The sequence below is a fragment of the Gilbertella persicaria genome (assembly GCF_025201335.1).
Source record: "Gilbertella persicaria strain CBS 190.32 chromosome Unknown B0P05scaffold_3, whole genome shotgun sequence".
Classification (NCBI taxonomy): domain Eukaryota; kingdom Fungi; phylum Mucoromycota; class Mucoromycetes; order Mucorales; family Choanephoraceae; genus Gilbertella; species Gilbertella persicaria.
Window position 1 is genome coordinate 504,085 of NW_026251964.1, and position 22,961 is coordinate 527,045.

At 37.4% G+C, this 22,961-nt stretch overlaps 10 protein-coding genes across 10 annotated transcripts; 3 read left to right on the forward strand and 7 right to left on the reverse strand.

Moving 5' to 3' along the window:
• Positions 1 to 84: 84 nt before the first annotated feature.
• Positions 85 to 1,803, reverse strand: B0P05DRAFT_524385 (enolase). The gene is made up of 3 exons (XM_051576193.1): positions 1,443 to 1,803; positions 706 to 1,395; positions 85 to 649 (listed from the first exon to the last, which is right to left on the reverse strand). Exons 1-3 carry the CDS (start codon positions 1,624 to 1,626, stop codon positions 207 to 209), a joined length of 1,317 nt encoding a protein of 438 aa, XP_051439124.1. The 5' UTR covers positions 1,627 to 1,803; the 3' UTR covers positions 85 to 206.
• Positions 1,804 to 2,383: 580 nt separating this feature from the next.
• B0P05DRAFT_583288 (NADP-dependent oxidoreductase domain-containing protein) lies at positions 2,384 to 4,109 on the forward strand (the record flags this gene model as incomplete). The annotated part of the gene is made up of 8 exons (XM_051582239.1): positions 2,384 to 2,546; positions 2,593 to 2,648; positions 2,690 to 2,908; positions 2,955 to 3,027; positions 3,076 to 3,372; positions 3,417 to 3,494; positions 3,538 to 3,764; positions 3,807 to 4,109. The coding sequence occupies 8 exons, from the start codon at positions 2,384 to 2,386 to the stop codon at positions 4,107 to 4,109; spliced, it is 1,416 nt and encodes a 471-aa protein (XP_051439125.1).
• Positions 4,110 to 4,219: 110 nt separating this feature from the next.
• On the forward strand, positions 4,220 to 5,428 carry B0P05DRAFT_461629 (proteasome complex subunit Rpn13 ubiquitin receptor-domain-containing protein; the record flags this gene model as incomplete). The annotated part of the gene is made up of 5 exons (XM_051574084.1): positions 4,220 to 4,323; positions 4,375 to 4,393; positions 4,559 to 4,902; positions 4,950 to 5,296; positions 5,343 to 5,428. 5 exons carry the CDS (start codon positions 4,220 to 4,222, stop codon positions 5,426 to 5,428), a joined length of 900 nt encoding a protein of 299 aa, XP_051439126.1.
• A 768-nt stretch (positions 5,429 to 6,196) lies between these two features.
• B0P05DRAFT_524430 (uncharacterized protein) lies at positions 6,197 to 7,692 on the reverse strand. Its single transcript, XM_051576194.1, has 3 exons — positions 7,319 to 7,692; positions 6,856 to 7,277; positions 6,197 to 6,812 (listed from the first exon to the last, which is right to left on the reverse strand). The coding sequence occupies exons 1-3, from the start codon at positions 7,685 to 7,687 to the stop codon at positions 6,602 to 6,604; spliced, it is 1,002 nt and encodes a 333-aa protein (XP_051439127.1). The 5' UTR covers positions 7,688 to 7,692; the 3' UTR covers positions 6,197 to 6,601.
• A 473-nt stretch (positions 7,693 to 8,165) lies between these two features.
• B0P05DRAFT_593628 (uncharacterized protein) lies at positions 8,166 to 11,620 on the forward strand. Its single transcript, XM_051583054.1, has 11 exons — positions 8,166 to 8,435; positions 8,483 to 8,640; positions 8,687 to 8,742; positions 8,786 to 9,111; positions 9,157 to 9,440; positions 9,483 to 9,656; positions 9,709 to 10,004; positions 10,051 to 10,176; positions 10,232 to 10,779; positions 10,827 to 10,995; positions 11,043 to 11,620. The coding sequence occupies exons 1-11, from the start codon at positions 8,220 to 8,222 to the stop codon at positions 11,576 to 11,578; spliced, it is 2,889 nt and encodes a 962-aa protein (XP_051439128.1). The 5' UTR covers positions 8,166 to 8,219; the 3' UTR covers positions 11,579 to 11,620.
• Positions 11,621 to 12,910: 1,290 nt separating this feature from the next.
• B0P05DRAFT_434424 (homeobox domain-containing protein) lies at positions 12,911 to 13,075 on the reverse strand (the record flags this gene model as incomplete). The annotated part of the gene is made up of 1 exon (XM_051573701.1): positions 12,911 to 13,075. A coding segment is annotated over one exon (165 nt), but the record flags the coding sequence as incomplete, so codon positions are not given.
• Positions 13,076 to 14,453: 1,378 nt separating this feature from the next.
• On the reverse strand, positions 14,454 to 16,717 carry B0P05DRAFT_524436 (diphthamide biosynthesis protein 2). Its single transcript, XM_051576195.1, has 10 exons — positions 16,364 to 16,717; positions 15,777 to 16,317; positions 15,656 to 15,729; positions 15,539 to 15,606; positions 15,307 to 15,476; positions 15,195 to 15,247; positions 15,065 to 15,149; positions 14,914 to 15,016; positions 14,781 to 14,870; positions 14,454 to 14,732 (listed from the first exon to the last, which is right to left on the reverse strand). Exons 1-10 carry the CDS (start codon positions 16,711 to 16,713, stop codon positions 14,602 to 14,604), a joined length of 1,665 nt encoding a protein of 554 aa, XP_051439130.1. The 5' UTR covers positions 16,714 to 16,717; the 3' UTR covers positions 14,454 to 14,601.
• Positions 16,718 to 16,833: 116 nt separating this feature from the next.
• B0P05DRAFT_524441 (Golgi phosphoprotein 3-domain-containing protein) lies at positions 16,834 to 18,172 on the reverse strand. Its single transcript, XM_051576196.1, has 4 exons — positions 17,920 to 18,172; positions 17,549 to 17,795; positions 17,010 to 17,497; positions 16,834 to 16,961 (listed from the first exon to the last, which is right to left on the reverse strand). The coding sequence occupies exons 1-4, from the start codon at positions 18,121 to 18,123 to the stop codon at positions 16,956 to 16,958; spliced, it is 945 nt and encodes a 314-aa protein (XP_051439131.1). The 5' UTR covers positions 18,124 to 18,172; the 3' UTR covers positions 16,834 to 16,955.
• A 13-nt stretch (positions 18,173 to 18,185) lies between these two features.
• On the reverse strand, positions 18,186 to 20,986 carry B0P05DRAFT_524444 (acyltransferase ChoActase/COT/CPT). Its single transcript, XM_051576197.1, has 9 exons — positions 20,900 to 20,986; positions 20,374 to 20,838; positions 20,102 to 20,323; positions 19,949 to 20,051; positions 19,673 to 19,891; positions 19,575 to 19,630; positions 19,142 to 19,526; positions 18,356 to 19,087; positions 18,186 to 18,312 (listed from the first exon to the last, which is right to left on the reverse strand). Exons 1-8 carry the CDS (start codon positions 20,923 to 20,925, stop codon positions 18,668 to 18,670), a joined length of 1,896 nt encoding a protein of 631 aa, XP_051439132.1. The 5' UTR covers positions 20,926 to 20,986; the 3' UTR covers positions 18,186 to 18,312; positions 18,356 to 18,667.
• A 312-nt stretch (positions 20,987 to 21,298) lies between these two features.
• Positions 21,299 to 22,818, reverse strand: B0P05DRAFT_524452 (C2 domain-containing protein). Its single transcript, XM_051576198.1, has 6 exons — positions 22,702 to 22,818; positions 22,618 to 22,635; positions 22,460 to 22,564; positions 22,200 to 22,406; positions 21,615 to 22,146; positions 21,299 to 21,562 (listed from the first exon to the last, which is right to left on the reverse strand). The coding sequence occupies exons 1-6, from the start codon at positions 22,759 to 22,761 to the stop codon at positions 21,342 to 21,344; spliced, it is 1,143 nt and encodes a 380-aa protein (XP_051439133.1). The 5' UTR covers positions 22,762 to 22,818; the 3' UTR covers positions 21,299 to 21,341.
• Positions 22,819 to 22,961: the final 143 nt, after the last annotated feature.

Sequence of the window (22,961 nt, forward strand, 5' to 3'; positions counted from 1 at the left end):
ACAAAACTTTTTCTCTCTCCGATTTCTTTGAATTGGAACTCAGGAACAGCTTTCAGAGAGAAAGCAGGTTTAAAAGTTTCAGCCTTTCAGATATATATATATATATTTTACATGGTTTATTTTATAACAATTTGCAATTTTTTTTTACAAATTTAAGATGCGATTTCTACTGTTATTGATGAATGCGAATGGAAAGGGGGTTGTATTTACAAGTTGTGAGCAGTACGGAAGTTCTCACCAGCGTAGATAGAGTTACCTTCACCGAGTTCTTCTTCAATACGAAGGAGTTGGTTGTACTTGGCAAGACGTTCGGAACGGCAAGGAGCACCAGTCTTGATTTGACCAGTACGGAGACCAACAACGAGATCAGCAATGGTGGTATCTTCAGTTTCACCAGAACGGTGAGAGACCATGACACCCCAACCAGCAGCTTGAGAGTCCAAAGCAGCTTGGATAGATTCAGTGACAGTACCGATTTGGTTGACCTTGAGCAAGAGAGCGTTACAGGCCTTCTTTTCGATGGCAGTAGCAATACGAGCAGGGTTGGTGACCAAAAGATCATCACCAACAAGTTGGAATTCAGAGGATTCCTTCAAGTAAGACCAGTTTTCCCAATCATCTTGATCGAAAGCATCTTCAATAGAGACGACTATTAAAATAAAAATTTAGAACATGGTACTCCCAAACATTGCATTCTATACTTACTGGGGTACTTTTCGGCAAAGGACTTGTAAAGAGAGGTGAGTTCCTTACCATCGATCCACTTGGACTTTTCAGAGTTTTCGTTCTTGAAGTCAAGATCGTACTTGCCTTCCTTGTAGAATTCAGAGGCAGCAACATCCATACCAATCTTGACCTTACCGGTGTAACCAGCCTTTTCAATGGCGGTGACCAAGAGTTCAAGACCTTCTTCGTTTTGTTGAATGTTAGGAGCGAAACCACCTTCATCACCAACGTTGGTAGCATCAAGACCGTACTTGCCCTTGATGACCTTTTGGAGGTTGTGGTAGACTTCAGAACCGATCTTCATGGCTTCCTTGAAGGACTTGGCACCAGTGGGGAGAATCATGAATTCTTGCATGGCAAGCTTGTTACCAGCGTGAGAACCACCGTTGATAACGTTGAAAGCAGGAACGGGAAGAACGAAAGGCTTCTTGGAACCAGCGAGGTCAGCAAAGTGAACGTAGAGAGGGACACCCTTATCGGCGGCGGCAGCCTTGGCGACAGCAAGAGAGACACCAAGGATGGCGTTAGCACCGAGCTTACCCTTGTTGGCGGTACCGTCAAGCTTGATGAGGAATTCATCAATGGCCTTTTGTTCAGTGACGGGAATCTTGGCTTCAATCAAAGCAGGTTGAATGACGTCAATGACGTTAGCAACAGCCTTGAGAACACCTAAGCAAACAAAAATGAGAAAAAGACGCGTCTTAAATGCAACTTACCCTTTCCCATGTAGGCAGACTTGTCACCATCACGGAGTTCGATGGCTTCGTGAATACCAGTGGAAGCACCAGAGGGAACAGCAGCACGGAAGACACCCTTAGCAGTGGTGACTTCGACTTCGACAGTAGGGTTACCTCTGGAATCGAAGATTTGACGAGCGTGGACTTTAGTAACAGTAGACATATTGAATATAGAAATGTATAAAGAAGAAAAAAAGTGGCAAGAGTTGGGAATATGAATGGACTATATATAATTTTTTTTTCTAGCAAAATCATACGCGACAGTCACCAAAAAATATATACTATTTTAAAAACTAAGACCCATGCCGCCAATAAAAAGAAAAAAATCTTTCTGCATCAATCTAAAGAAGACTCCGCTATTAGTGTAAACCGTGTGATATTTTATTATTTGTTTATATGAGTACAAGGTTCTGACTCAGGAGTGGGAATTATAGTCATGCAGTTTATTTAAAAGTAGTAATGATATAAATCGCGTCTAGAGCAACTATCAGTGATTACAATCAATCTTGGATCATCCCAGACTTTTTTTTTCTGAGCCAATCAACTGATTTTATCTGACAAGATCAGGACTCCGAAGTGAAACTCTAAATGACACGCTTTCCCTTCTTTTCTTTTTGAAATACAATAAATGCATGTAGATATATAGATTATCAATAGAAATTCACGCGTTGTTGCCATAACTCTATAGATAATCTGGCTATAAGATATCTGATAGATGTATAGATGAATGATAGTAATACAAGCAAATTGATTTCTCAAGATAAAGACAAATTAATTATCAGCCAACAGATAAACAAAATGATTAAAAGCACGACTTAATCCAACAATTAAGAATTGACAGTCCCCCTCTCTCATTCATGTGCATTGCGCGGGGCTGAATTCCTTTGACAAAAAAAAAATATTTTTTTTTCTCTTTTGATATGAGCCAGCTCGTAAAGAACGTGATCCCAAAGACAGGTCAACAAGTAACACGCTTAGGATTTGGTAGCTATCGCGCTTCTCAACCTGTTCATGCCGAGGCTTTAAAAAGAGCATTAGAAGGGGGAGTGAATATCATTGACACTGGCAATAATTTCGAAAATGGTATGTTGACGTATACATGATATGTCAATGCTGATGACAATTAAAGGTGCGTCCGAAACTTTAATTGGAAATACGTTGCAATCAATGAAATTATCACGAGAGGTATATAAACATTTTTTTAGAAACTTGCTAAATAAATACAGTCTATCACTCTTGTCAGTAAATCAGGTTATTTAACTGCAAAGGATATCCAGACACTCGACCAAAAAGACTATGTACAGTTGAATGAAAAGAGCTTTCATTCAGTTAGTCCAAGAGTGATCGAGAGTCAAATTGAGTCATCACTTGAAAGGTTAAAGATAAAAAAATTAGATATCTTTATGATCAATTCTCCTGAGCGTATGCTCATGTCCAAAAACAGAGTAAGTTAGCCTGTTTGCATAATACAAGCGACTAATTTTAATGCAGAGATACACATCGTCACAGTTGTACAAAGATTTATCTGATAGCTTCAAATATCTTGATAGCCTTGTAATGAATGGTGAGGTGATAGAATCATATAGTTTAGAGAATAACATATATTACATAGGTACTATTGGTGGTTACGGTGTATGCTCAAACACAATGGCATTTCCTACAGCAGCAGACCATGTCTCTTTGAAAAGTGTTCTTGAATCATGTGCCAATCCTTCTAATTTTTTAGCTATTCAAGTACCTTTTAATCTATATGAAAGAGAAGCAATTGTATCGGACAACAAGAGTGTTGCAGAGATTGCAAAAGAAAAAGACATTTATGTGATGACAAACAGACCTTTAAATGCCATTGCCAATGGTCAAATTCGAGTACTTGTCAACCATGAATTAGGCGCTGATGGAAAAGCACCAGGTGAGTGATAAGTGAGACAAACCAGTCCATTCATTCGTCTTTAGCCGAGCATGAAATTATGTCCAAAATGCAAACATCATTTGAAAAAGTAGCTAGATTAGAATCAGATGTCATGTCTGAATGTAAGTTTCACTGATATTTCATATGTTATTCATTTGTCTGTAGTGCCTATAGAAGAGGAAGCATTGACAGCCAAATTTGTATGGGGACAAGTCTTGTCTGAAAACTTGGCTCGTTTAGCACAAAATCATTTTGCAACAAGACATTATCTCACTCAACAAGTATTGCCTGTACTTGACAAAGACTTAAAAGAGCTTAGAGACTATGCTACTCAATTAGACACAGAAGAAGAAGTAGCAGCTTATGAACACTGGATCGAAAATTATAGAGAGGTAATTAAATGCAAGAAAGATTAGAAGCTTATTATACAATAGTGTGTTCATAATCTATCACATGACATTGTCAATTATGCATACATTGATACCCTACGCAAAAATAATGAATTAGACCGCATTTTAAGTGCTTTATGCCCAAGTTTGAATACAATGCCACAGGATGCTTATTCGCCTATCTCGATAAAAGCACTGAGATTCATGCTGTCTCATCAACAAGTAGGTACAGTGTTCCATGGTATGAGAGACCCTCTTTATGTCAAGGATGCTCTTTTTGCTGCTCAACAAGAACCCATAAATCAAGAAGATATAGATGATGTGTGGACATGTCCTATTTTCAATTAAAAAAAACTAAATTTCAAAATCAGCAATTAGACGGCCGCGTCATCTTACATGAAAAAAAGCAGACGATAATGTCCATTCTACACGTCCTTTTCTTTCTTTTTATAAATAATATGAGTCTTTTTCCTACTCCTCAAAGAAATAACCACCTTGTTGAATTCAATGCAGGCAAAGTTATCAGAGAAGGTAACTTGCTAAAGCCAGACTTAAGAAAAGGGTAAGTTGCTCTTACAGAAATTATCTTTATTCCCTAATTCTTTGAATGTAGTGTTGTTTATATGGACCAGGTAAATACAAGACAGTAAGAATATGTGACATATAAACGATAAATCAATAGAGCGACGACCAACTTATGCACTTTTATTGGAAAGAACGAAAATCCTCTGAACCTAAAGACGTAAGCTCCATAGAAAAAAAAAAAGACAACCATCATTGAAGTAGCATACATTTAGGATTTTATTATTTTCCCTGACGAAGCAGAATTGACACGCGTTGAACAATGTACAACAGGTCGTGTATATTGCCTTAAGTTCAAGTCTTCAAGTCAAAAAGTGTTCTATTGGATGCAAAGCAAGAATGCCGACAAAGATGAAGAACACGTTAGTCGTGTCAATCAGCTTATCAATGATCCTCAAAGCGCATCTAATGATGGTATTAGTCGCGATGGTGATCTTGAGTATGAGACAAGTGCTCATTCTGACTTGATGCAAATATTAGGTGGTAGTCAAGGTGATTTAGACATGAATATGACACAAGACAACCTGCTACAATTCATTCAAAATGCAGGTGGTTTAGGGTAAGCGAGACATTAGGGGTAGATGAGTGTTTAATTCGATATAGAAGCAGTCTGTCTTCAGCCTTACCTACTGATAATAACAGTGGAACAGTCATTCCTAACTCTAAATGGACAGAATTACATGCTAAACTTGCAGAAGTGAATGCACCAACAGAACCTGCTTCACTTGAATTAGGTGATGCCACAAGCACTGAGGCTATTAAAACCATGTTGAATGATTCAGATATTCGATCTGCTCTCTTTCCTTTTGTGAGTCAGAGCACAGAACGTTCTGATCAAGACATTGAACAATTGATTCAAAGTCAACAATTTCAACAACGATTACAGGTTTTGCATGCTGCACTTCAACAAGACGCGTTGACAAGTGTTGTTGAAGCATTGGAAACTGAAAAAGGTATGTCATATAGATGCATATACACATGTCTATTCACTATCAATAGATATCAAAAGTTTTCTGAAAGCAGTTGAAGAACAAGCCAAGCGTAAAGCAGCACATCAAGACGCTGATGCTATGGATGAAGATTAAATCTTTCCATTTGAATAAAAATAAATGTACAAGAAAATAAAATGGCTAGACATATTGTATTCTTTACATAGTCAGTGTATCGATTTCTTGTTTTGTTTACTCTTTGCCTTTATGTAGACCATCTCAACTTGTAGCTTTCATAGTGAGAAGTTCTGTTAGTAAAAGACATTGAAGAAAAAAAAACAAAAAAGAAAATCTCACTTTTGTAGACAAAAATCAAAAATAGTCACACTCTTTTTTGTAGAACAACAAAAGGTGAGCAAAAGTAGCACAATGAAATCATGAGAAGAGGTAGTAGAGAACTTGAATGAATGTACTTGAAAGTATCTCTTTGAATAGATATATTTCTTTAAGTTTTTTCTTGAATGATAAAAAAAAATGGTAACATTTGAAATTTATTTTCTTAAGCTAATCAATTTTTGCTCAAATAAAATGAAAAATCAATATTTCAAAGTTAACACAGCAAAAACGAGCTTATTTCGTTTTTAAGAACTAATAAAAGGTGTAGATATTTACATTGCGCATTTGATGGTGTAGTAAATCCGATTTTCATTTTTGGATATATTCTATAGCACAAACTTCAAACAGAAACAATATATATATATATATATATATATTCCAAGTCTAAAATAAATTTGGCTATTAAAACATGATGTTATCTTCATTTTCTGGCCCGTAACATCGAAAACAATGTTTATCGGAATTTCAAATACCCAAATCTTATGTGGGGTATCTCTTTGCTTGAACGGCCATTTTCATCATTTTACACATGTTTACTTTTTGGCTCTAAAATGACTTTAAAAGTACTTAATATCATATTGTAACCATTATAAGTCTATAATACGTGCATCAAAATGCACCAGAAGGCTCTTCGGTCTATATTTAGTTTGTTATTCCTGAGTATTACGTCTGTTTATTTAATTATTGCGTCTTCTCCTTGAGTTTTGCTTTATGGTGGTTGCAATAACTTCTTCGTAGCTCTTGACTCGTCTTGACCTGTATTGTCTGATACGCTCATATTTATATAATAAACTGCCTAGGTCCTTAAGCACTACGAATACACATCCGCCCAACACATTTCTTTGGAACGGCTCTGGAAAGTTTTCTTGTACCCATTTAAATCGATTCAGAAGCCTGTCACGATAGTCAGCAAATACGCTTCATACTTTCTATTTACCCTCCCATAGTACTACTCAGTACGGGCATTAAAAGTGCACCTAACAAAGACACACCAATACTGCCTCTTCCGTTAATCAGATCCAATTCGAGGCTTCGCTCTCTGTCTGATATGTCTGTGTTGGATCCTCTTTTTTTCTTGTCTTGTAATGATAAATTCTTGGTTACGTGCTTTTGAATCTGATGGTATACATTCTTATAAAATAATCTACTTTGATTTAATACACGACTTGCAAACATGAACAACCTACCTGACCCAGGGCATGACACCAATCGTGAAAGCAGGTGACAAGGGCCAAGTAAATCGAATATGGTGTGGACTTGTGCCTGTGGCTCTCAAGAGTAAAATAGAAGCAGACGGTAAGATAATATCACCGTATTTTGTTCGGGTAGAGACCAACAAGACAGGTATCATGGGCAACCCAATCCATGATTTATAGGTCCAGAGAGTAGGGTGGCCAATCAATCGATCCCCGTCTCGAGCACCAAATAAAGTCATGACCGAGAAGGCACCATAAGTAGTGCAACTGATCAATAATGAACAACTAATCCCAAGCACAGCAATATAAGGTGTACTGATGCGAACCAATGAGTCTACTACAGTCAATAAAGCCAAGGGAATACTGTTGCTTTGTGCTAAATAATAAGGGGAAGCACATTGTGGACAATTGACCTAAGACTAAGTTAATGGTTCTCGGAAAGGATTCTCTGTACTTTTTTTGTCGGGGACGCTTTCTGATTCTCGGCTATCCAATCTAATAAACACGATTGATGAACTTCTAAAGAACATTGGCATGGTTTGATCCATTGACCTTCGGAATCAGAACTATCGCCAAAGCAGATCCAACATCGACGTTCTTCTGATGTTGTCCTTGTAGATTGACGAGGTGCAAGTATAGTTGAAGAGTCTGACGATTCAGCTGAGGAAATGATGCTACTATTACTGCTACTGCAACTACCACTGTTACCTGCTGCTGAGAAGTGTGAATTAGTGTCTTCTTCTTGATCGGCTAAGCTACTGTCTGATGCAGTAGTACTTGTATCTTGATTGAGGCGTGTTCTAGGGAATCGAAAGTGTGACATTATGTTTTGAAGAAAATAAGAAAACAAAAGAGTAAAGTTCGGCAAACTACAAGGTGCGCTATACTGGTCACGTGCTATCTAAATGTCACGTGACAAACAAATGCTTAATGCGGACGTTACTATGGCCTACACCTATCAATCTAATTGACTTATATTTTAGCATAGTTTAAACAGTATAAATATCTCCAAGCATTCAAAATTCTAGAAATGAAGCAGAGCATGAGATACATAAATAATATTTATATTGTTACTTGAATTAAAGGGCTCTTGGATTAGGATACCTTTGTTTTTTTGTCTGAATGACAAAAAACCGGGCCAGTTTTTATTTCGTGTCAGTGTATAAGATTCTTGCTTAATTGTAGCTTATTCTAAACTTTTCGAGTATGTGATTTTCCCATTTTTGTACTGAAAGGTTATTAACCCGAACACAGTTTGGAAGAGAGATTTTTTTAAAAAGCAGTCCTTGTTTTGGTATAAAACAAGTTCTAAAAGTCACGGATTTCAATTCTTCGTCTGTTTTTATTCATACAGTATGCTTCGATCCAAGTCATTCGTTAAGCGTACTCGTAAGGGAAACGTTGTGAAGGTTGTTAAAGAGCACTATTTGAGAGACGATATACCTTGTTCCTCAGAAGCATGCAATGTCTGCAATAAAGTGTCTGCACCTATCTTGTCAAGTGAACCTAGATCGACTTCCAAGTTTAAACCTCATTACATTATTCCCGATACCAATGTCTTTATTAGTCAAGTAATGTTACTTGTCATATTGCTTGAATGACTTATTCTTTTGGATAGCTTGATATTATGGAACATCCCGCTATTAAAGACGTGATTGTCTTGCAAACTGTCAAGGAAGAAGTGCGTCACTTGAGCTTACCTGTCTACAACAGACTCAATGCTATCTTGGCTGATAAAACCAAGCGATTTTACATGTTTGCTAATGAACATCAACGGTAAGTTGGTGTAATAACTCTCTTGTTTTAATACTTATATCTATAGTGATACTTTTATCGAAAAATTAAAAGACGAATCGCCCAACGATAGAAATGACAGAGGTATAGTCAATAGTATCAGATAAGGCACTTACTGTCTACTTAGCTATTCGAGTTTCTTCAAAATGGTATGCTGATCACTTGAAAGCTAATGGATCTGGTGAAAATATCGATGTTATCATGCTCACAGACGACAATGGAAACAGAGAAAGAGCTAAAGCCAGTGGCATCAAATGCAGCTCAGTGCGAGAGTATATTGAGAGTATCAAAGATACACCTGAATTATTAGATATGCTTTCAGCTCCTAAAGCAGCTGTGGGTGAATCGATTGTGTATGAAGAACATTTAAGCCCTGCTCAGATTCAGAATGGCATCAAGAAGGGTACACTTATTCAAGCATCATTTAATGTTAGTCAGCATAACGTGCATGAGGTAATGTATTTTATTCTGTCTCGTAAGCTAAAGAAGTATATATAGGCCACTGTTGTGGGTGAAGTAGAGGGAGAGACAAAGACGATTTATATTCTTGGCCGCAAGAACTTTAATCGTTGTATTCAAGGAGACATTGTTGCTGTACAGTTGCTACCTAAAAGCGAATGGAAGAAGGGTGCTTCAGTTGCTATTGAAGAAGATGATGAGGATGAAGAAAAGTTATTCGGTGAAGATGATCCTTCCAACCATGCTGATAGAATGACAGAAGATGATACTGAAGCAGAACCTACTGGTAAAGTAGTAGGCATCATCAGAAAGAAATGGAGACCGTAAGTAGACAACCTATTTACATCAGAACTAACATTACATAGCTACTGTGGTTTTATTGTCAAGAAGACGGTGCCCAATGATAACCGCCCTGCTAGTGTTCTTTTCAGAGCGATTGATAGACGTATTCCTGCCATTCGCATCAAGACTGCTCAAGCTCAAAACTTGGTCGGTAAGCGTATTGTTGTTGCCATTGATAGTTGGCCTACGACTTCTGCGTAAGTAGATACACGCATAGATTCAAATGTGTCTCATGAGCTTTTTTTCTAGCCTTCCCTTGGGTCACTTTGTCAAGACTTTAGGTTCTTCAGGTGATAGAGAGACAGAGACAGAAGTTTTGTTGTTGGAACATGATGTTCCTTATCAAGAGTTTTCTAAGCGTATTCTTCAAGATCTTCCCCCTGAAGGAGATGAATGGGTTGTCCTTGAGAAGCACATCAAGGAAGAGAACAGACGTGATTTCAGAGATTTGGATATTTGCAGCATTGATCCTCCAGGATGTACTGATATTGATGATGCTCTTCATGCTCGTCGACTCCCCAACGGCAATTATGAAGTGGGTGTTCGTAAGTAGAAAATCAAACCATGTATGTATCTCATACTTTTTGTTAGACATTGCTGATGTAACTTATTTTGTTAAACCTGGTATGCCAATGGACATTGAAGCTGCAAGCCGTGGTACTTCAGTCTATTTAGTCGATAAGCGTATTGATATGTTGCCTTCTTTATTGGGCACAAGTAAGTTGTAATATGTCAACTTGCTTGAACAACGTGTCTCATCTTTTCATCTTAGATCTTTGTTCTTTGAGATCCAATGTGGATCGTTTGGCCTTTTCTTGTATTTGGGAAATGAACGAGAATGCAGAGATCATCAAGACTGATTTCACAAAAAGTGTGATTCGTTCAAAGCATTCTTTCACTTATGATGAAGCCCAAACTCGTATTGATGATGACCGTATGCAAGACAGTGTTACCAAGGGTATTCGCGCCTTGAACAAATTTGCCAAGATCTTGCGTCAAAGACGTATGGATAATGGTGCTCTCACTCTATCCTCGCCTGAAGTTCGCTTTAACCTTGAGAATGATTCACAAGATCCAGTCGATGTTGAAATGAAGGAACTGAAGGAAACAAATGCTCTTGTTGAAGAGTTCATGTTGTTGGCCAATATTTCTGTAGCCAAAAAGATTTACTCCAAGTTCCCTAGTTCTGCTATGCTTCGTAAGCATGCTGCTCCTCCCACCAACAACTTTGATGCACTTCGCAAGGTCCTTGCTGAAAAGGGCATCATCTTGAATACAGAGAGTTCCAAGGCCTTGGCTGATTCATTGGATAATGCAGTGGTATGTTCCATAACTCCTACTTGAGGTATAACTAAATAATGATGTAGATACCCGAAGATCCTTATTTCAACAAGCTAGTGCGTATCATGACAACCCGTTGTATGATGCAAGCTCAATACTTTAGTTCAGGTACTGAACCTGAATCAGAATTCAAGCATTATGGTTTAGCAAGTCCTATTTATACACATTTTACTTCTCCCATTCGTCGTTATGCAGGTAAGAAAACTCCTCAAAAGAAAAAAAAAAACTAAGATTCGTACCAGATGTCATTGTTCATCGCTTATTGCATGCATGTATCGAACCAGACCTTACTTATGGTCAAGAATTAACAGATACAACTAAGATGAAGGAACTTTGTGATAACCTCAATTTCCGTAACAGAATGGCTCAACAAGCAGGCCGTAGTTCAGTTGAATTATTCACAAGTCTTTACTTTAGAAACAAAGTCGAAGTAGACGAAGGCCGTATCCTTCGTGTTCTCAAGAACGGTATCATTGTGCTTGTGCCTAAATATGGCATTGAAAGTATTGTTTACACAAGCAAAGAAGCTGGTGGTCCTTCTCCATTTGTCTATGATGATGAAGCAAGCAGCCTTGTTGCTGGTGATGTGACACTCAAGACATTTGATACAATCAAGGTAGAAATTTCAGTAGAAGGCGATGTAGAGGGCATGCGCCAAAAGATGAATATGAAGTTGGTTTTCCCTTATGTAGAAGGTATTAGTGTTGTACCTAGTAATAAGAGGGCCAAGGAAGAAGAAGATAACGATAGTCAGACTTTAAAGAAATCTAAAAAATAACCATAAAGTTGTAAATTTGTCTTTTTGAAATAAATAGAAAATATGTAAATGTTTAATCATAAGCAAAAAAAAAAAAGAAGAGAAAACGACTATGAAAAGGAAAATCAAGATCTACTGCTTTCCTAATATGAAAGATATGAATGATTTTTTATGATATGTACATACCACAAATAAAAAAAAAAAACTTTGACTATAAAAAAAAACATGAGAAGGGGGGGAAGATGATTGTGAGAGAAGGGATGCAAAAGAAGGAATGTTGAATATATTTTAAGAAAAAACAGGATAACAAATAAAGAACTTCCTTTTTAAAAGTGTATAAAGAGGTATATAAATGCAAAAATAAGTGACAAAGAACGTTTTTTTTTTTCTGGGGAAGACTGTATGAGATGATGCGTAAACAAAAGTGTATACATAAAGGCATATAAAGTCATAATTCAAACAAAAAAAAAAGGGGAGGGAGCATAGTTTTCTTTTCAAAAAAGGGAAAGATTAGAATTCATAAAAATCACCAACAAGTGCTGCTGGTGAAGAAGTAACTGGACAATAAAGATGATTAGCTTGCTGAGGGAGAATGATGGGATCGTTATATAAGTTGTCTAAAGAGATGGGCGAACCAGCCACAGTAGATGCAGAACAGGAAGCTGTTAAAGGTGGTGTAAGCTGAAATTGCCGCTGTTGTTGTTGATATGCAAGATGGATATCGCTATAGCAACAATTTTGTTGTTGACTGAATGACAGATCGCCTTTACTATAAAAGGCATTGTTCTGCAATGTTATGATGATTAGTCGTCATTTGACGATTTCATGTTTGTTTATATTTACCTTGGATAGCATTGAAGGTGGCCAAGAGGGTGATAAATAACTGTATTGCATATCTGTTGACATCATCATCGTATGCTTGCCTGGTGTGGGACATGACCGCCTTCTTGTGTCATTTGCTCTGTTTTCATATTCTGTTATATTGACAAAGCTAGAGGATCCTCGAATCATGGGTTGATATCGGCTTGAAGAGCTTGCAGCGGCAATGGCTGCTGCTTTGGTGGCAACATTGCGAACATGATCGTTGAGCAAAGCGTTTGTTTTCCATGGCGGCCATTGTTGATCGATGGGTTGGTTTTTTTGATTTGGGCTAGTAAAGAACTGAGAAAATAGAATGGAAGATTGATTGATGTCACCAGAAGAAGGAAACTGTAGATTGATTTGCTCTTTTTCCACTAAACTGCTTTGTTCTTTCTCATTGCCATCTTCTGCTTCCTCCTCGTTATCGTCTCCTTCCTCTAATTCAACTGTTGTATTTTCCTGTTGAGGATGACACATCTTCTTTTTCAATAACTTTGCTTTTGCTCTTCGGTTTTGAAACCAAATTTGGACACCACGGGGCGTCATGTCAAGTTTTTGTGCTAAACTACGACGAATACTTGCATTTGGCTTTGCATTCTCAGAAAATGATTTCTCTAGTATCTTGAGTTGAACACGGGAAGTTCGTCGTCTATGCTTGATTTCAAAAGGATTGTAAAATGTAGGACGAAAGTCTCCATGAGGATATTGATGAAATGTCTCGAGTAAATAAGTATCTGAAGATGCTGACATGCTAGTAGAAGGTGGGGAAAGATAATAGTTATTTTTTTCACCACTATCATCGGATGGAACAATAGAAAATGACTGTTCAAATGGTTGCAATTCACCTAATAGTGTCATTCTTGTACAAAAAAAAAGAAAAAGGAAAGAAAAGAATTGTCAAGAGAAAAATATGTGTTCTTTCACATTTATATTCTCAGAAAACACATACATCTACATTTGAGAAGAAGGAGGTCCAGACACTAAAAAAAAACTCTAAAGAATAAAATTCCAATGCTAAGGGGGAGACTACCAACTTTGCGGTTTTAGAAAAGAATGGGCAGTTTTAGATTAAGAAGAAAAGCCCGTGTTCTATTTTATACAAAACTATCCTATTTTGTTTGTATGATTTGAAGCAGGATAGCAGTTGTCCCCCTCAACGGAGCTCTCTATCCTTCTTTTTAATTCTTTAAGCACACAAGTATACTCACTTATACTCGACTAATGATACGATCAGCATGATGCTTCAATTGCAAAAGTATATGCATTAATTTGCTTAGAACGCAATGAAAACATTATTTTTGTTAGAGTTCAAGTATCAATGAAAACATCTTGGAAACTATTGTAATAAGTAATTGACGTGTGTAAGAACAACTGTATACTCTATTTTTATTTTTGGTTTAAATAATGTACTAAAAAAGATTATGCTTTTCTCTCTCTCTCTCACTCTCTCTCTCTCTCTCTTTTTTTTTTTTTTTTTGTCTATTTTGACGTTGAACTTCGGTATGCGCTTTTTAATTTTTTTTATGCACGCCAGTTGATGATCAAACCTTTTATTTTTTTTTGGAAACAATACTACTTTACATCTTCTACTTGTTTCTCGAGAGAACAAAGAGGAAGCTTCTTGGGATAAAATAGAATCCAAGCTATTCTAATATCAAGCACATTTAAAAAACGCAGGAGAGATATTTTTCTTGGTTTCTAATGACGCGTGCGATGATATTTGATGAATACTTTGTCTGTTCCTGCACCCTCCTTCCCTATTCTCCTCTTCTCTTGTTTTTTTCTCCTCCTCCTCAATGGGTTCATACAAATGATATCGAATGATCTTTTTTTTTTTTTTTTTTTGTTAATGTATCCATAAAAGAAATGCTGCAAATCACTTTATTGACAAACATTGAAAGCGCCATTGAAACAAAATGTAATCCCACAAATCAGTCTACATGCATAGGCTACATTTACAAACTATGCTACTGGATGACTATTTTTTTTTCAGATCCCCTTAACCTTTTCTTCCCCTCGAATTTCATAAATGCAATTCAGCGTAGAGTCTTTATTTTTCTTTCTTGTTTTAATATGCAAAATGTTTACGGAAGACCGAGAGATGTTCTCTGATAAAGCACAACTTTCATTCTACCATTTAAAGAACTTTATTTACATTCATGCACAGTGTTCCATGTACTATTTTATTCTTCTTCTTCTTTTTCATTGACATAACCTCTTGCAATACCCGAAAGACCTTCTTGAATTTCTGCAGCTTCATCTTGACCAATATTTGCTTCTAAACCTCGATAGGTTCTATTCTTGAGATATTCTCCTATAACATCAAGTTAAAAGAATGAATTTTGTGATTAATTTTTCTTGCCTGCAGTACTGTTCAAGAGCATGGCAATGCTTGACTCTTTGTTTCTCAAAGTCAGATCTGTTAATGTGCTTGTCAAGGCTTCACTTGATTCTATAGAACTCATTAGGCTTAAATGAACTGAATGCAGTCTTACCTTCTTTATTGGTACTTGTTCGATGAAAAGGGCCCGATTTGTATTGACCGGTAATCAAGGAGAAATGGGGTTCTTCATCACTAGATGCATCGTCGTCTTTCTCCTAGAATTCGAAATTAATATAATATTTGTATACTAACAAGAACAATACCTCATCATAACTGAAATCATCTGTACGTAACTGAGGCAAAAGCTTTGAGAAATCAGTGATATAATTGCCAGTCCATTCCATATCTCTACAAGAAGCATTTAGAAACTAAATGCATCAATGCATGAGTTACCTGATGAGTGCTATTTCTAATTCAAAAGGTGTCACAATTGGGCGGTAAAACTCCTACTTGAAATGTTAAGTAACATCTCCTGCTTTCACCCTCAATATATATATATTCATACCTTTGAATCAATCAAACTATTTTCAGGGCAAGAAACAAGTACATAGCAGTCGACTTCCATGAAATTGGCCATTTTAGCAACATTGAGTTTCCCCATGACAAACAAGTAGGATTTCTTTCCAGCAGCTTTAATGACCTTTTTCAAGTGCTCAATAATATTCAAGTAGGAGGCTATATTGTTGAGATTGGAAAGATCAGCATAAACCCTTTTTTTTTTTTTAATCAAGACTTACCAACTCCCAAAGTGCCTACAACAATACCAATTGTGTCAGCATCTTTGGCTTTTTGAACAAGAAAGTATCTATGTCAAGTGTTATTATTCTATTTGTTTATTTGTGTATATACTTTACCTCTTCATCAACATTCTACTCACTTGAACAGATTCTTTTCTAGCTTCTTTTGTTTTAGGATCATAAGTATAAACCTAGTCTGTTGTAAATACATATATCATGCTTAACTAACTTGACTTACGGGACACTTGTTATGAACCATCATAATGTTGGTCAATGTCAAGCCCTCAGTACCGATAAAAAAGATGGAGCATGATTCCATGGAAACAGAATCAGGTAGTTCAAAGTAGCGGCCACCTCGCTTAACCTCGGCCTTCAATCCTTCCATATTCTCAATAGGAACAGCAGGAGCTGGGTTCACTTGTTCTTCTTCACTGTCACTGTTGAATGTGTCTTCTAAGTCGCGGTTACATTTACCACAACAGGGCTCTCCTTTCTTTTGTCGCTCTTCATGATTACCACAGGTATTCGGACGTTGGGCTAGTTTCTCGGTCAACGTGTGCTGCAAAGTAGATTCTGTCTGAATAACAGTTGGAATAATCGTGTTGTATGTCTTTGCTAATTCAGCTGTCAACTTCTCAGCAGCATAAGAATACTCAACGTCGCACATGATAATGACAGGTTGGGTTTTATCAGGAAACTGCTGTTCGAACTGTTGTTGGCAATCTTCTATATCAACAGGTTGCTGACCAAACACATACAATACAGGTAAACGAGAAGTTCTTGATGATCGTCTTTAGTTACAAACATGTCTACGGGTTTACTTACGGGCTTAAACAAGATCTTCCATAATGAATAATAAAATCAGCATGGACATGTTCAGCAGCCACCTCATCAACACAACAGCTTCCGTAAGATGTATCTGCTAATACAAACACATGTTGACCTGTCAATTCAACCAATTGCTTGGAAACAGCAGCTGCGTCTGCCAAGAATTCGTCAGGAAATTGAAGTGCAATACGCTTATATCCTTTCTCTTTGATTTTTGCTACAGTGCGATCGATCTCGTATAGATCTTGAATGTGTTCATGTTTTTCACTCTTTATTTCGACTTGACGTTCAATGACGTCTCTGCCATCATCGGCAAAGTTAGTAGGACCAGTAGCAGCACTTGACATCGATGGAGAATAATGATAAAAAGGGACAAAACTTTTTTTTTAAGTCTATCCTCAAGAGCAAGAGTGACTGCTTGTTTACTTGCTATCTGGAGCGAAAATGCATAATTTCAGGGAATCAAATTGATATTTAGGAGAGCTTTCTTTCTTTATTGCGGTATGATAAGAGAGAAAAGAAGAATTATAGAAAAGGAGAAAAAAAAGAAAGAAATGGTGTATAGATATAAAGAAAACTGTATTTTTTTTTACAACTAAAAGAGATGAATGAGTTTAACTTTAGACAATATAATTTAACTTACAATAGCGTCCATTCTTGCAAGTACATTCAAGACACTTGCAACAACTTCCAAAGAAAGATCAGTTCCAGAAGGTATTTCTACTTTGCCGTTACTACTTGTAAATGGCCAAGAAGAATAATCATTCATTAATTCATCGACCTTAAGAAATGCTTGTTCTCTTAAATCAGGCTGTAAATAGAGCAGAGCATTTTCCAAGACATTAGCAGCATAAGCAGCACAAACCATGCTAACAGTTCGAACATAGGCATGTGGTACGTCTGATTGAGCATCTACAGATGCAGGTGATACGCGGGTGATAAGCATCGCACAAACTCGCTTAATGATTTCTTCTTTTACTGCAGGATCAGCAACTGGATGTGTGGCCATATCAAATAATAAGAAATTACGCTTTTCAGTTCGAAGCACGCCTTTGTCTACAAGGCCTTTGGCTAAACGTTCACGAACTTGCTTTAATTGATACCCAATCTTCATTACATTCCATGTTTCGCCTATGTTTTAATATGAGAACACAATGAAGCATGTTTTAGCAGACACGCTACCACTCATCAAATCAATCCAGCTTGACACACTCATTTTGTCACTCACTTTCATCATCTTTAGTGCTTCGTCCAACAATACTTCGCCTGTCAAATTATCATTGATGACTTCAATGTGTCTATCACAAAGAGCATATTTTCGACGGTTAGGATCTTTGACCATGGAGATTCTGCCTCTAAGCGCTAATTCAATCACAATACAACCACGTAAAGCATAACTAATACTGTCATTCCAGAATGAAAGATAGCCCTATATATATATAATTTATTACACGTGTCTATATATACATTTATATAAAAAGGAACGTCAAAGCACACACACACACACACACACACACATATATATATATATAATTTATACTCTCTCTGCTTACTTGTTTGTCTTTAAGTCCTAATAATAAGACTTCTTCCATAAGAGTCAACTTAGGTGTAGACTTGCTTTCATCTATATCGCGAGGATCATAGGCTATTTTTTTATCAGTTATGGGACTATTGTGTGTAGAGTCTGTGTTTGATGTATTGTCGTCATCTGAGTTGGCACTATGGCCTGCTACTCTTCTTCTTGTAACAGTAGACATATGTTCCGTATATAAGAAGAAAGAAATAAAGAATCAATAGAAGGACAAGCACAGCCCAATTAGAAAAGAAATTGTGCTTGAAAATGGATTTTATTGTGACGTGACATGGCTGCTTTATTTTTAGTAACCTGAAGGCTTCTTTCACACATATATAGAGCCCTTAACATATCTGGAATACACCATTTCAAGGTTAGTCATACATCTTGGCATAGATTTATTTATATACCTATAGATGATGGAGTGCTATGGCACTCAAACCTATCGAAATGAGTTTAAACGAATTTAATGCTTTCTACTGCTGATTACAGCCCCGACTATGATTATCATGGATTCATGCGAAGCTTTGTATGTCTATTGAAGCCTCATTGTTTCTTTTGTAATCTAGAGTGATCGTTCGGCTGCAGTTGTTGCTCAAAAGGTCATTTTTAGCATTATGCTGTCTTGTTTATTATCCTTTATTACAGAATTGCATAATGTTAATATGACTAAATCATCACTTTCTTTATTTAAGCATAGTTAGTCTCTTCAGTAATTCGATACTACTTTATTTCTTTATCAAGTATTTCTCGGCAACTTCGCCAAACTCATCAAGTACTTGACGGATAGTGGCTTTAAAAGCGTTTGAGTTAGTGTCTTTATAATGATTCCAAGAAGAGACACTCATGCGCACACGTCCTTTGCCAATAGCATAATTAATACCGTATCCTTCAGGCACAACAGCACCAAACCCTCCCCAAGCAAGGTCACCTGGAGAAGTGTTTGAAGTAGACAGTAACCAGTACTGTGATCCCCAGTAAGAAGGATCTTGAAAAATAGCAGCTCTTTCTGAGTTTGCTTCTTCTGCCGTCATCTGGCAACGAAGTCCCAACAAATGACGGTCTACACCTTGACCGTTACTAGATGCTTTCATGTATTCTAAATGACTGGCAATGGCTTTTTCCATCAAACTTAGTTTGTCGACCATCTATGTGTATATATGAGCCTATTGTTGTGCACCACCTTATTTTTTTGTTCTTACCTTCACATCCTTGTTTTCCCATGCTTTAGTAAATGCAACCGATTCAACAGAGCATGAACGGACTGTTTCGGTACGACCAGCAATGAACTTGCGTGTAGATGCAGATTCATAGGTAGGACAAGGCTTACCATAGTGTCTATAATAGGCAAGTTGATAGGCCATTTGGATCCAAGCATCAGGACTGACTTTGGCCTCTTTCATGAATTGAGAACCATATTCATGGTAATGAAGCAAAACACTGTCCAGATCAGCAATCAGCTTTGAGGCATTTGTTTCGGCTTCTCTGATAGCTTGACCTAGTTGCGTTGAAACATGCCATGTGAGTAGCTCTGGCTTTTCTAAATTCGAAATAGAAGCAGCAGACATTGTATCTTGAATAGGTTCACTAGAATCTTGGAATTAGATGGTACTTGAATCAAATTAGACTGTTTACCGAGTTAAGACATCATCCACAATACGAGAAGGAATAACAGCATCCGCTGGAGAATGCTACAAGAATAAATAAGCAATCTTTTATATTACTCAACTTACTTCGCCATTGATACCAGCACGACCATTGTTTTCAACAATGAACTGTAATGCCTTATCAAACCATCTGTTTCTACCATTCCTGCCATGAAAAATATTACGATGAGAAAGATCAATGTCTAAAGGAGAGCTATAATCGTCCAAACAAAAGACAAAGATAGAATCATCAATATTCTTTAAGGACTTGGCATTGGTGGCATCTTTCTCCATTTCTTCGCGAATCTAAACATTTCTTCATATGAGTATGTTCAAATCAAATGCTCGCAACACACAACTTACTGGGCCCCAAGTATCGCGATGTTCAGTAGTCAAAAGACCTACTGGAGCTTGTCTTTGTTCCGCTGGTGTTTGTTCAACTTGGTCAATGACATTTCGCAACTGACTATCCATATTATCATGAGTCTAGGGCGATGATACCATGTGTGTTTTTACTTTTTCAACTCCTTGATAGGCACCACTTCACCGTGAGGGCCAATGACTTGAACTGAAAATATCTGATCTTTGTAGATAACATTGATGTGCTTGCTTAAGCAAGGCCATTGTGTAACTACACGATCACATCCTGAACTAGCAATACGGCTAGTGCCAAACATATTCTTCAACTGATGCATACAGAAAGGTCCTGAACGAGACACATCGGGAGGAATTTGTTCACTAAAAGCCGTAGTTTAGTATGTGTTTGTATGCATCAATACACATCTTACTTGTTGACTCGGTTCGAATAGTCAATCAAGCCAGCAATCATGCTAGCTGATCTATCCAATTGAAATTCAGTAACTTGACCTTCAGGACCGCCTTGTCCTAGACCTGATTCAGGGTCACGAAATTGATTCCACCAATTGACGTTAATCAATGTAGGAATGCGATATTCAAGGTATCCTTTTTTAAGCCAGAGACGATCAAGCCAATTTAATCCTAACGCAGTTTCTTTTTCGTCCAATGCATGAAGACGCTCTTGTAATTTTTCTCCAAGGCCTTGAGGTTGAACGAATGTATCGATTTTCTTGCTTACCTGTGCATGCTCAGAAGCAGACAATAGAGGCAAAAGGCTACGTTTATAACGCGCTGCTGTGGATTGAAGTTTAGGAATAGGTAACCGAGGAAGCTTCGATTGGTTTGAGAAGGTTTTAGGTGCTGCTTCGACACTGTACGCACGGCGGCTTGTTGCTCTATTTTTTTTAAAAAGAAAAATATGTAAATGATATGAATCAAACACAACTGCTTCTTTACCTCAAGGCGTGTTGATAAACAGACATCGATACAGTTTAAACAGATAAAAAAAAGAGAGAGAGAGAGAAAAAGAAAAAAAGGGGGGAGTGAGAAAAAAAACGATTATATTTGTTTTTGTATGTGTTTGATATCGAAAACATATTTGAATGAAATATACTTTATTTATGCATTTGGCTTAGAGAAACATATTTATATTGGCCTATAGTTAAACTACTCTCTTCAAAATGCGTTTATGAACCATGAATCTTATCGAATTTCCCCAATAAAGAAAGAAAAAAAAATACCCAGAGAAAGTGTATTTCATGTGATGATGATTCATGCAGTGTTACACACATTGACTTGTCAGCAATAAGATCCCATTGCATGAGACATTTGTGAATCTATTGCTTTTATAGGTAATTTTCGAGAATTAATTACGTTTATTAAGAGAGAGAGAAAAATATTAATAAGGTGGGTAGCTATTATTAGGTCTAGAATGATATCCATTGGGAGCCATTGGTGGAGGTCTCATGCCAGACTGAGGTTGAGGAGGATAATATCCTGGTTGATGAGGTGGTGGTGGTCTGTGTTGATTAGAGTCATGAAATCCTCCAGGAAGAGGGCCCTGAAGATAAGGTTGTTGTATTAGTGGATAAGGAGGTCTTTGTGGCGAAGGATAATTTACTAATTAATTGTGTTAATTCATGCATCATGTTTTTTTTAATTGACGCCTTACCATTTGTAGGTCTTGCAGATGGTGAAGGAACCGGATTGTAAGGAGCTGATAGCAATGGTTGAGGAGATGGCATTGTGGGAGAATAGACTTGAGTGGATATGCTTAAGGATGGAGAAGGACCAGTTTGAGAAGGAGGATAGGGCGAATGATGAGCAGATGGAGGTCCTTGGTGGTAATTTGGAGACCCTTGTTGACGATAAGCTGGTCGTGGCTGTTGTTGAAGGGGAGGAGGGTGCTGATGAAAGGATGGCTGTTGTGTTGGTGGTTGAGGCAAAGGCCTTTGTTGCAAAGGAGGGGGTTTATGTTGCGCTGGAGAGTGCATTGGATGGTGTTGTGGAGGCATATTATAAGCATATTGTTGCTGCTGTGGTGGAGGAGGTGGTCTTTGTGAGAGAGGAGGTGGCCTATGTTGTGGTCTATGTTGTGGAGGAGGATGAGGCTGATGATGAGATGGTGGGGGGAAATGACTTCCTGGCCCATGACCTGGTGGATATTGATAACGAACTTGTTGTTGAGGCCTTGAGGTATTTACCTATTGATATACAGTCATTAACCAACTCAATTAAATAAAATTTAAAGACTCACAGCAGAATAGAAAGTCAATTCCAAGTAAATATCACCACAATGAGGTTTTCCTCTTGCTTGCAATGGAAAATAGCTGTCATGTTCCTTTTCTCTTAATACTTTTGATAGATCAACAACACCTTCACCCATCAAATTAGCTGGATTCGTGTCTTTATCAAATACTTGAACATATAAATGGTGATGTCCAGCTGGCACAGGTATATTTACCTACAATAGTGCGATCAGCATCCGGGATTTTTCGTTATTTATGATGGTAGTACCTGATCATCCCAAATAGGGTAGAGCCCACCACCAGGATCCTTTTTCGTTCTTTTAACCACGTCGGCGACTCGAAACACACAGAATGGATCTTGTTTTACTGGGGACTATAGTTTTTGGTTAGGGTAGGCTTTCCTCTTTGTCAAGAAATCGATATTACCTGGTGCTGTAAATTTTCCTACAATAATCGAAACAGTTATCAGACTCTAATTAAGAAAAGAAAAGCATAGTGCCATTCACTTACAGCTTTTAGAGCAACTACGACAAGTTCACCCGTTATTGGAGGCGGCAATGGACGTGACATTCAAGTAAGTAAGAGATCTAAAAACAAAGAAGAAAAGTGAAAATAAGAAATTTGGCCAAGAAACTTACTCCTTATGCGCGCCCCATAAAAATTGTGATTGTTATTTCTGATACTTATCGAGAAGTGCTCTTTAGTGAAAATAGCTCGCATGATGGATTTTTCCTACAATTTTTGGTCAGTATAATGGCGTAGTACGTTTG